The 12,675-nt window shown below is 37.8% G+C and overlaps 1 protein-coding gene across 1 annotated transcript in view; it reads left to right on the top strand.

Annotated features, from left to right (window-relative positions):
* The window catches only part of LOC123873688 (potassium voltage-gated channel protein Shaw-like), a 150,681-nt gene that overhangs the window by 116,831 nt on the left and 21,175 nt on the right, over nucleotides 1-12,675 (top strand). Inside the window, exon 7 of the mRNA XM_045918667.1 lies at nucleotides 4,110-4,319. Coding sequence (XP_045774623.1) covers nucleotides 4,110-4,319 — 210 coding nt within the window. The remainder of the gene's footprint in view (nucleotides 1-4,109; nucleotides 4,320-12,675) is intronic.

Raw genomic sequence — 12,675 nt, 5'->3', positions numbered from 1 at the left:
CTTCATTAGTTTTGCCAGAAAAATGACATCCGTAATCTTTCTACGGTCCCTAAGGGATTTCATTTTATAGTAAGAGAGACGAGATTCGTATGAAAACAATTTGTCACATTTGAAGTCATTGTAAGTTAGATGGTATAGAAACCTTTTTTGAATTCGTTCTATTCTATCAGAATGAACTTGATACCCTGGACTCCATACAGTGCTACAATATTCAAGGATGCTACGGACAACACTGTTGAAGACCAGTATAGATAAACTGGGGTCCTTGAATATTTTCATTTGTCTGAATACTAGTCCGGATATTTTTGAAGCTTTAGATGTTATTTGCTCGATATGTGGACGAAAACTTAAAGCCGAGTCTACAATAACACCAAGGTCTCTCATACTATAAACTTCCTTAAGACTAACCTTGTTTATTTTATAGACACAGTCTACCGGATTTTTTTTTCTGGTAAATTTAATGTGGAAACACTTTTCAATATTTAAGGACATACCATTTGTAGTGCACCAAGAGTGAACAGCATCAATATCGTTTTGTAGGGTTGTCACATCAGCTTGGCTGTTAATGGTTTTGTAAATTTTTATATCGTCTGCAAACATTTTGAATTTAGAATTTAACTTGAGTGCCAAATCATTTATAAAAATTAAAAAGAACGTGGGACCTAGATGAGATCCTTGAGGGACTCCCGATGATATTTTTATCTCATAAGACTTAAAACCATTAACAGCAACAAGTTGTGACCGATTTCTTAAGTAAGATTCACACCAACGTAACAATGAGCCATGAATTCCCAAAGACTCAATTTTCAATAACAAAATGTTATGATTCACCATATCAAATGCTTTTCGAAAATCGGTGTAAATTGCATGTACCTCACCAGTAGCATCTACAGTCTCAGCGATGTCTGATATATAACTAACTAAGTTAGAAGTGGTTGATTTGCGAGGACGAAACCCATGTTGGTTAGGATCAAGATATGGGGCTATGTGATAATAAATTATTTTCTGAACTAAGCTTTCTAAGACTTTTCCACAGATTGATAAAATAGATATAGGTCGGTAGTTTTTTATATCTTTTGAGTTGCCAGACTTATGCACTGGTGTGATATATGCAATTTTCCATTTGGTAGGAAATGTACCCGTTTGCAAAGAATAGTTATATATGAGGGTAAGTGGCTTAGCTAGTTTGTGAGCGCATTTTTTAAGAAATATTGGGGCAAGAAGATCTGGACCGGGACCTTTAAGTGAATCCAAGTTTAAAAGATGTTTTAAAACTTCTTCTTCAGTTAGTATACAAGAACCCAATGGAACATTGGGAATGATATTGTTTGGGAGTGGCGAATTTCCTACTTGACAGTTACTAGTCTCTATGTAGACCGATGAAAAATGTTTAGCAAAGGCGTCACATATATTCTTTCCACCTTTAGCTACAAAATTATCCAGAATCATTTCATTCGGAATACAATTGGTACCATTTTTACGCTGTTGTTTAAAATATTTCCAAAAGTAGGTAGGATCATCACGAATACATTCAACAACTCGTTTTTTAAAATTGTCATAACAACCTTTTATCAAGATGGCACAACGTTCGCGCAATAATTCGTATGCAAATTTGTCCATTGGGTTATTGTACTTTTTGCTTTTATGGTGGATTTTTGCCTTTTCCTTAAGTGCTCGTAATAATGGACCTGAGAACCATATAGGATAGTGACTATCTCGCGGTTTCCGCATGGGTGTATGTCTATAAATAATGGGCATTAGTGTCTGGTAAAATACATCTAATTTTGCATCGACCGAATAAGAATTTTGAAATAGAGACAACCAATCTATTTGATCCAGTTCATTACAGACATTATCATAGTCACATAGGAAGAAATTGAGAAATGGTGTACGAGAAGGTTTCATGTAGCGGTTACAATTTAATGTTAAAATAATTTGTAGTGGTGGATGATGGTTGTCTATTGTGACCAAAGCATTATCTTCTTTTTTTACTTGTATCCAATCAGTATTATTTGTAAGAACTAAGTCTAAAATACGGGCGTTTATGTTTTCAATAGGATTGCATTGTTTCAAGTTATTGAAAGCAATGTGCTCCAAAAAGAGACTATCTATATTACTACCTATTTGACCAGACATTAAGCCGTTACTATTCGAATCGGTTGCCCAAGAAATGTTAGGTAAATTGAAGTCACCAATGATAAGAGTTGGTGAATCTTGACCTATTTTGTTGTTACAAATATCAGTCACACTTTTAAAAAAGCATTCCAAGTAATCTTCCTTGACAGGCGGAGGAACATAGACACCACAAACATATATAAAAATATTATGACTGACTTTAATCGCTATCCATAAATCTTCACATACAGATTCCCATTCGTACTTCCTTACGGACTCAAATTTTTTACTAACGGCAATTGCTACCCCACCACCTTCTTTTTTATGGCAAGATAGTGGACACGAAGAGCGATCTCGCCTGTGTAAGATATAACGACTATCTAGGATTTCATTATCAAAAATCGTATTGTTCAACCAAGTCTCGGTTAAAATTATTAAATCGTAGTCCTGATATAGAGCCGCTGTATAGATATCTTCTGTTTTGGTCCTTAGACCTCGTACATTTTGGTAAAAAATATTTAGCGTGAATTTTATACAATAAAAATATTAATGCATGCATACAGAATTGATTTACTAATGTAAGCCGTTTAGAGTTTCAGTATTTTTTATCCACAGTGCTGCAGCTCCATTGTTTTTACGAACAAATATACGACCATTTCTTATCCATACAAATTCGTATTTCTTCTCTCTCGCAGCTAGTCTAGTGGCAGCATGTAATTTTTTATTCTTCGGGGATAAATGTTCCATGATGTATATAGGTGTGGTCTGACCAGCGAAACCTAAATGAGACGTATTCAGCTTGTTCTGTGGATTTTTCTTATTAAAACGTTTAACAGCCGCAAGTAAATCGTCTCGTACTCTTGGGCTGGACAATTTCACTACAATGCTTCGCGGTCGTTGTGATTGTGTGTCCATCTTAGCAACTCTGTGAAAGTTCAGTATGCTGCCATCTGTTAGGTCGCAAGAGACAACTGATGCCATCTGCTGGACAATGGTGAGGATATTCTCATTTTTGGTTTCCGGGATGCACTGAAGCTCAACGTTACAATCTCTAGCTTGCTGCTCAAGGTGATCAATTTTGCTATTCAAGTCAATCATTTGCGATCGCAAATTTTGGTTCTCCGTATTTAAATTCGACAGGGACTTTTTGGATTCTTCATTTAACCCAATCTGGTCATCATAAGCATTAGACAAGAATTGCACAGACTTTGTGAGCTCATCCACTTCCTCCTTTAGTGTACAAAATTTCAAGTGTGTGACATCTACATATTGCGCCAATATCCATACTAATGTTACCTATTATGTGTAAGTCTATCTGCTTGTTACCTTTTCACGGTTCAACCGTGTAACCGATCTTGACAAAATTTGTTAGAGAGCTAGACATCCTTGAGACGGACATAGTATACTTTTTATCCCGGAAAAGCAAAGAGTTCTCATGTGCTCAGTAGTGAGCTGGCGAGAAGGTTATCATGATGTTATGACTTAAAATCTAGAGTAAAATAGAATATATTTTTATTGAAATATACTTTTAAGGTCGTTGCACATTTACACGATACCGTTACCACACAACACACGTATCGCTCCACCTCAAATTGAAGTGACCGCTAGTTAGTAGCTGATAGCTAGCAGGAAGCTCGCTGTCCACGCGATGACAGCTAGCAGAACGACGACGTCTACCTACTGCGCACTTTACAACATACTTGAATGGCCCGCACGCTGTAGACATGTGGGCCACTCGCTTGAAACGCGTGGTAAGCGAGACGTCAACCATCGAGTGGCTAGATTGCGGCAAGCTGTTTGCAATTGTATGTTGTCACTGTAAAATGTATGTACAGAGTACGACCTTAAGCCCGTGTTTATTCCTTTATCGTACGGGAGCGTAGTCGTGTAAGTGAGCTGCGACCTTTACATATTGTGCTTTTCAATCGACAAAATAATTTACCACTGGTTCGGAATGCCGAATCTGCCTAAAGACTTTCTAAACAATGTTCCAGGATAACCCAGACAACCAGTTCAAGTCGATACCATTAGGGTTATGGTGGGCCATCGTCACCATGACAACGGTGGGCTATGGCGACATGGCGCCTAAGACCTACTTGGGCATGTTCGTGGGCGCTCTGTGCGCGCTGGCCGGAGTGCTCACGATAGCGCTGCCAGTGCCCGTCATCGTGTCCAACTTCTCCATGTTCTACTCGCACACACAGGTAAGTCCTGTTACTGTAGGTATTGGTTATAGTTACCACAACTTGGGCTATGGCGATTTGGTGCCTAGGACCTCCTTGGGCTTGCTCGTAAGCGCTGATCTTTACTCTGTGATACTACTACCATTGCCCGTCACCGTGTCCAACTTCTCCAAGTTTACCATACGTACTTCCTGCTTCCTCGAAATTTCCCAGAGGCTCTCGGATTATAAGAAAAAGTTTTGAAGGCGTACACATTGATCCAACGTGTAAAAGCTGTGTGCAGGTCGTACTAAGATCCGTGTGTGACGAAATACATATATACCTACGTCATATGGCCTTGCATACAGCACGTTCGCCAAATGCGATGGCCAAGCGTAAGCGTTCTTTAAAAAACCGCTTCAATTTACTAAAGTGCTCTAAACAAAAATAATGTTAACCTTTGAGACACCTGAAGGTTAAGCTGTCGTCAAAGGAACATTAGCATTACTTTCCTCAAAGTGTTTATATAAAAATTTAATTTAAACCACTCTCTCGGAAATGTTATGTTTATATAAACAGTACGGATTTATACTAATGGAGAAAATAGTTTTTAGGTGATCTTGAAATATAAATATACACTTTGGATTTTCTGTAAAATAGGTAAATTAAATTATAACGCTGATGCCTGCGACTTCGTCCGCGTGGATTCAAGTTTTTTTATCACGTGGGAACTCTTTGATTTTCCAGGATGAAAAAGATCCCATGGGATTTATAAAAACCTAGGTAAAGATCATAGCTCGTTAGAGCCACCCGGCACCCGACCAGCATCGCCTCGTCGTTCGGTGTTCACTCGTTGTTGACAACTGATCCACGGGTGGGCGCTGCATTATTTGAACAACAATTGAATGTCGCGTGGTCAACGAGTGAACATCGCGTGGTCCACAATTTTCGATAATTCTATAAGTTATCGTCTATAATAAGTTTCTCATTATTCATTTTAAAAACAAAATGATACGACCGACACGTTTGAAAGAAAGGCTAGGAATTAAGGGAAGGGAAGCGCTGCGCCGCCAATACATGGTCCTCGTGCGTGAACCACTCGCAGACAGTGCGCGATCCATTCAGAACCCGCAAGGCAAGCGTGTGAACAAAGAGTGATCACACTGTGGTCCACTTGCCGTTCGCGCCTAGTCAGCCTGTAGGCGAGGTGCTACGGAGTTGATGTAGTGAGAGTATACCTATTGTACTCCATATAAAGACTACTAACCACTCGAGGCGAGGCGGTGCTGGTCGGGTGCGGGGTGGGTCTAATGAGCTATGACCTTTAATCCACGCGCACGAATTTGCGGGCATCATCAAGCAATTTTTAAATGTAAGATCGTATTCTGTAGTAGAGTCGTATGTGGAAGGATCTGAAACCCACCGCATTAATATTATCCCAAGAAACCCCCTTAATTTTTTGACAAAATCCTGCGGGAAAATACCCTTCCACTAGTCTTTTAATCTTTTGATACTTTTCGAGATTGTACTTTATTTGAAGGTCCGAAAGTTGGTTTTCAAATGGCGCATGATATTTTAAGGATGAAAGAGGCCCGGCTCATTGGTCGGCTCGCTTCATTAATCTTCAAGCTATCTCGTGTGGTTATATTTTGTACAAAATTACCTCCCAAGCGTGAAAGGCGTTATTAAGATAGTTATTAGGGGTCCGTATCAAAATACCTACTAACTAGATAAAGTTAAAACACTAAAACCCTATTACTCCTCTTTCAAGGTCTACCTTTCAAATCGCAGGAACTTTATCGGAGAAATACGTAAGCGACGCGATTTGCCCGGCGCTTTAGACCTTCTAGAGTTAGGTTTTTCACTCGTACCATGATTTCATTGCCAGTTTGCTTTAACAAGGTCGTAAAGGCTACCTTTCACCTTGTACAAGGAACCAAAAGCTTAATTTGCTGTAATCCGCTAAACCAAAAAAATCTGTATGCTGCAACATGCAACATGCGACATGCACCGCCCGCCCTCCCACTTGTAAACATGCAGGAAAAGCCAGCCACCAAGCAAGCAATACGCACCACCACCACGCAGCACCACACAAATCCCAAAACCACTCATAAACGCACGTTTCGCCCGATACCGGAGCCTCCTCAGGAGATCCTCAGGAGGAGAGGAGCTTTACAATGCATTGCAAATTGACCTAATTGCAAAATAAATATAGTATGTATGTATATACTTTAATAATCTAATTTTTGTAGTTAGCTCTTTAAGTATTAAGTTTCACTCGGAAGCTATTTGACCTGAATACCCATTATAGGCCTGTCGGTGAAAGGTCAGCAGTCTATTTGTTAAAACAGAAATGGCTCCGTTCGAACTGCGGTCGCTTATCATTAGTATTGTGTAAAATCGGGGTCTTTTAAAATAGCACAAAAGTAAAATCTCCAGTACACAATGGCCCAGTGCTTTCGGTAAGTGTCAGCTAATTTGTAAAGGTGTAATTTCTATTTCACAATTCACGCCAAGCCAAGTTCATAACTCTACCAAATAGGTAGAGAAAGTGGAATAAGTGGCCAAGTTGTTAAGCAGTTTTTTCATCTATTTGAAATAAGTAGATCGTTCTGTACGGTCAATTGGCGAATGATTAAACGCTGTTTATAAACAGCATCAATATCGCTACTAATTATGTGGATAAAAGACAGACTTATTGAGGAACTGTTTTTTTTTTTAAATTTTATTTTATTCATATTTATATTTTTATTCATAAAAGATGCAAAATTGTTTTTTGAAAATTTACACCGCGCCAAACTGATGGATCAGATTGTTGGTGAGTAGACACTCTTAGCAATTAACCCTTTTCACAAATTTATGTTTTTGGTAGGAATGACTTATCTCAAACATGGATCTTTTTGCTGTATCCTATTAAACATAAGCTAACCTACTCTACAAAAAATATAAGATAATGTATTCTTATTACTTCACTATTAGTATCTAAATGTAATACTAAACGCAACGAGGGCAATAAACAAAACAAAAAACAAGCAATAGAAACAAAAATTATTCGGCAAGCGTTGGCCAAACGTGGCAAATGTAGGCCAAACGGTCATTGTGTAGAGCTTGTCTATTTTGAAATGACGCGCCCCACCACCGCAATTTACACATCACTACTACACAAAAGTATGTAGTGGGGCGCGTCATTTCAAAATAGACAAGCTCTACCACGCTCCATTTCCCAGTCCCTCGCTTAGGTACTTCAGGAGCCGTCTTAGTCAAGCAATACATTATCTAGTACAGATATCTAGCTGCCAACATTGTTCCGGCATTGTTTTGTTACATTGATTTTGTAATTAAGAAAACCGATAGATTTCCGGCCAATTACAAGCGCGTCTTTTAGTACAAGATTAATCGCTCTCAGCATTAAAGGAACGCCCTAAATTGAAAGATATTACATCCAAGAACAATTTATTGCTGTGTAATTAAACTGCGGCAAAGATTACCAATAAATAAAAGTAATTAATTGTTCAATTTTTTTTTAATAAAAAGGAAGGAAGCTTTTCAGGAATTTGTTGGTCCGCCCCTTGAATAACTAACTCCATGTTAACCATCTACATGTCAACTAACCGATATATTTAAACTGCGTAGTTGGTCTAGTGCCTAGACCATAGCTGCGCTGCGACTCAGCACGTCTCGGGTTCAATTCCCGGGTCGGCACAAAAATGTTAGCAAAACGAAGGTCGAGAAGGTGAAGCTGAATGAAGGGACGATGGAGCGAGTATTTTGGCGTAGCACGGGTACAAAATGTGAATTTTTACAAAAGATTGGATTTAACGTAACTTAATCAAATTATATAAGTAAATGATTTAAATGATATAAAATGATTTTAAATTTAAATGATAATGATAAAACATAGAATACGTAATACATGAGCTAGTTTTTAATTAAACCAATATAATAAATCCGTAAAAATCGCTCGCAGGCAAATTCAAGCGCAGTACGACCTTCACATTCGCGCGCAGTGACTGTGAAATCCATAAAAATCCACTTGAATATAATTGAAATAACCATTGGAAATGCTCACTCAACTTTTGGAGATGTCCTACAACAAACCTGAGCGAGTGAGCTAGTTTTTGAAAAAAATGTGTAAGAAGTGTGTCAATGTATAAAAAGAAAAGATGACCAACCAACTGACTGATCTATCTACGCGCAGCTCAAACTACTAGACGGATCGGGCTGAAAGGCATACAGATAGCTATTATGATGTAGACATCCGTTATAAAAGGATTTATGAAAATCCAAGCTCTAAGGGGGTAAAATTACAGCTTGTGTGTAGTCCAGGCAAGTAAAGTCAGGGGCATAAGCTAGTAAAGTATTAAATTCATAAAACTCACTAGCAGGCAAATTCAAACGCAAGCTCTAACCTAAATAAGATCTCCACATTCGAACGCAGCGACTGTGAAATCCATAAAAATCCACTTGAATATAATTGAAATAAAAATTGAAAATGCTCACTCAACTTTACCTTTTGCCAGTCGCGGAGTGAAATTCGCAGACTATTACGTTCCGAAAGTGCCTGAAGGTATTTTTCCTTATCTTTTGGTTTTTAATGAGATTTCTAGTAATCGAAGACGACAATCAATTGTGAATTTATATTTCATAAATAATATAGAATTCGGAAATTTGATATCGTATACCTAGTGCAGTGTAAAAAAAGTCGTACTATAAGGGTGCTTGTGCACTCATTATTCGGTTCGTTTTCGTGCGTCGTATTTTCATGTATTTGGGCAACTAATCCACACAATATTAAAATTTACATAAAATGTAACAGTCAGATAGATAGAAGTCTTTCTATATATATGGCTTATCTGCTCAAGCGATTTTGATCATATTTGGTACAGACTACACAGGCACAGAATATAATATGTAAACAGAGGTAATGCACCAAATATCATCTAATATGCAAACACAGATACACGCATACAAGCACTCCTCTCCTCTCTCTCTCATACACACACACACACACACACACACACACACACACACGCAATTTCACATATTGTAGTATGTTTGGGAAGGAACTGCTATCCTCCTACAGGGGCCAGGATTCCATCAAAGTCAATATGTAAAGATGTAGGTATAGATACCTATACCATCTAAGTTTTGATTAGATAATAAAATATTCATTTCATTTCAGATTGCATCGAACATAGGCTGCTTTTTAACCCCCGACCCAAAAAGAGGGGCGTTATAAGTTTGACGTGTGTATCTGTCTGTGGCGTTGTAACTCCTAAACTAATGAACCGATTTTAATTTAGTTTTTTTTTTCGTTTGTTTTGTGGCTTGATCGAGAGTGTTCTTAGCTATAATCCAAGAAAATCGGTTCAGCCGTTTGAAAGTTATCAGCTCTTTTCTAGTTACTGTAACCTTCACTTGTCGGGGGTGTTATAAATTTTTAATTCACACTTGTTATTGTAATCTTCATTTGTATAAAGTGCTTTTTTAGAACCATAACTTTTAATACATTTTTAAAATGTTAAGCTGGGGCAGATCAGCTAAACTGCACTTAATACGACCTGCTCGTTAGCAAAAGAGCCAGTGGTCAGTTTAATTAAGCAATTAAGTTCCAATCAATCATTACACGCCTCATCGGTCACTTTAGACGCCCCAATTACCTGCAAGCGATACAAAGTGTGACCAATTAAGTTTACAATTTGGATAGGTTACATTACCCAAATGAGAACTTAATTAATGGGTTACTTTAGCGATAGTGCTTGAACTTGAGACCGCTCATGCAAATGATAAGGCTAAATAATATTATACTAGCTGATGCCCGCTTCTTCGTCCGCGTGGATTTAGGTTTTCCGAAATCCCATGGGAACTCTTTGATTATCCGGGATAAAAAGTAACCTATGTACTAACCCAGGATATTATCTATGTCCATTCCACAGCCAAATTCGGTCAGTAGTTTTTGCGTGAAAGGATAACAAACATACACACACACATACTTTCACACATAGTACATACATACACACAACTTTCGTCTTTATAATATTAGTGTGAAGTGTGATTAGAAATAGATTGTATTTTTAGACTAGATGCTACCGCAACTTTGACCGCGTGGATAAAAGTTTTAAGTTTTTAAGTAAGTTAAAGTTTAGAATATGGTGGGAACTTTTTGATTTTTAGGGGTAAAATCTGTGTCCATCCAGGATGCCATTTTAGATCTTTGTCTTCACTACATTTCGTCTACATCGCCAAGGTTGATCTTGAAAAGATAAGAAACAAACAGACAGACACATTTCTACATTTATTTCGCACTAATCCGAACTAGTGGTAGATTCTAACCCAGCGGCGTAGACTGTGCATTGATAGGTCAGTTAGTCAGTCAGCATAAGTTTTTATATGTATAGATAGAATTAAAGAAAAAATATTTGTGCTTTGGTAAATAATTCAATTTCCGAGTTTTTTATTGTTATTTCGTGGTCATTTTCACACGTTAACGGTTTATCTCTCCCCTGGTAGAGACCTTGTTGAATTTTAATATAAAGAGTCACTGAAGCGCTTAGTTTACTGAATACAGCTTATTCTCTAAGCGCACAGCCTCGTTTTCAGCTATATTCCAACGCTGAAGGAGGAATACTATCAAGTAGGCCAACTAAAAAAAAAACATAATATCTTAAATTTCGGCATTGGCAATAACAGAACCGTGACCTAGTGGTTAAAGGCGCTCCCGGCACGATACCCAAGTTCCGCAATTTTTAATAACTAGGTAAGCATTTAAAAATCATTTACAAATTTCCTTGAAGTTCCAAACCCGAATCACTGGTCTATATCTCTGTTCTGGTATGGTGGTATGGTTGAGTGATTTAGACATTATAAAATTCCAAATCCTGCCGGGAATCAAACTCGAGAGCTCCCACTAATAAGACCACAGCGCTTGCTCTTGCGCCAGATAGATCGTCAAACTTAACGGTGAACAAGAACTTTACCATTAACTCGACGACGAATCAAGTGTTTTAGAGAATAGCCTCGGCAGTTTCAACTGTCTCCTATTTTATAATATTTCGTTTTGTTTCACCTGACGTTTGTAGATAGACATAGCTCCTGTGGGCTTTCACTAATTAAAATAACTTTGCAAATTGCTTCCTCGCTCACTTGTCATAGTGTTTAAAGGTACCTATCTAGCAAATTAAACAACTTGATTAAAAAGGACTATATGTTACTAGCCGATGCCTGCGACTTCGTCTGCGTGGATTTAGGTTTTTAAAGATTTTCCTGGATAAAATGTAGCCTATGCCACTCTTCAGGTCTTTAACTACCTTTTTCTTCATGTGCTTCTTCAGGCAGGTTAGCCGTCAATATAATTTCCTGTCTATCACCAAACGGAAAAGTTGTTCTACGTTGGCTATCCCAGTCTACTCTCTGATGTTTCAAAGCCACGACTTTCTTCTTCTACCGATGACGCTCCTCTTTCCCTCAATTATGCCAATCATGATAGTCTGAAGAAGACTATATTATATAATACAAAGTTTCGCGCTTGCTTCGCTCGCACTTCTAGCCTGCGCATATACCTACATAAATATCAAAAACTTTGATCTAGATCAACAGAAACAATCTAAATCTCTTAACTTTTTTGGAGTTATATGTTTGCGCTTTAAGTAATTAAATGTCACCTTGCTTTAACGGTGTAGGAAATCATCGCGAGGAAACCTGCATGTCTAAGAACTCTCCATAACGTTCTCAAAATACAGAATAGCTCCTCTTAACTTATGATTAAACGCTACAATCAACTTTAACTGTTATCATCAAAAGTTTTCTCATTTGAGCAGTTAAAGCTTTCATTAGGATCCCTTCAGTTTGTCTTATTCTTTGTCTTATTGTGTTTCTGTCAAAAGAAATGTAAATACCATAATTTCAACTGCGTCACCCTTCAACTAAATTGAAATTCCTTTTCAGAGTGGATTTTATGCGTATCACTCTTATTTTGAAATTTCGGAGGGGCATTTTCTGGCATCTATCCGTTTAATTTAGGGTACATTGCATCTTGCCCATCTTGTCACACTATTGTTACGCCACTGAACAAAAAACTGGTCTTGGAAGCGTCTCGAATTGCTTTGGAGAGCTTTGTAAAAGTTCTAACTCTATCTGATTTACTATCAGTGATAACTAAGATCTAGACTTAGCTTCAAAGTCGTCTAACAAGCTTCCTGCCAATAAGGACTCTAGTGTATTTCTACATTCATTTACAGAAAGGCATTCCGAACCAGTGGTAGATGCTTTTGACGATTCAAAAGTAGGTACTTGAAAAAGTTTAATTGAATAAAAATATTTTGAATTTTGAATTTTTGAATACATTATTGACTAGAGGATGCCCGCGACTTCGTCCGCGTGGATTTAGGATTCCCTTGGG

This window comes from Maniola jurtina, chromosome 17, assembly GCF_905333055.1.
Source record: "Maniola jurtina chromosome 17, ilManJurt1.1, whole genome shotgun sequence".
NCBI classification, from domain to species: Eukaryota; Metazoa; Arthropoda; class Insecta; order Lepidoptera; family Nymphalidae; genus Maniola; species Maniola jurtina.
Note: the sequence above shows the minus strand (reverse complement) of the source record. Positions and strands in the feature narration are given on the sequence as shown.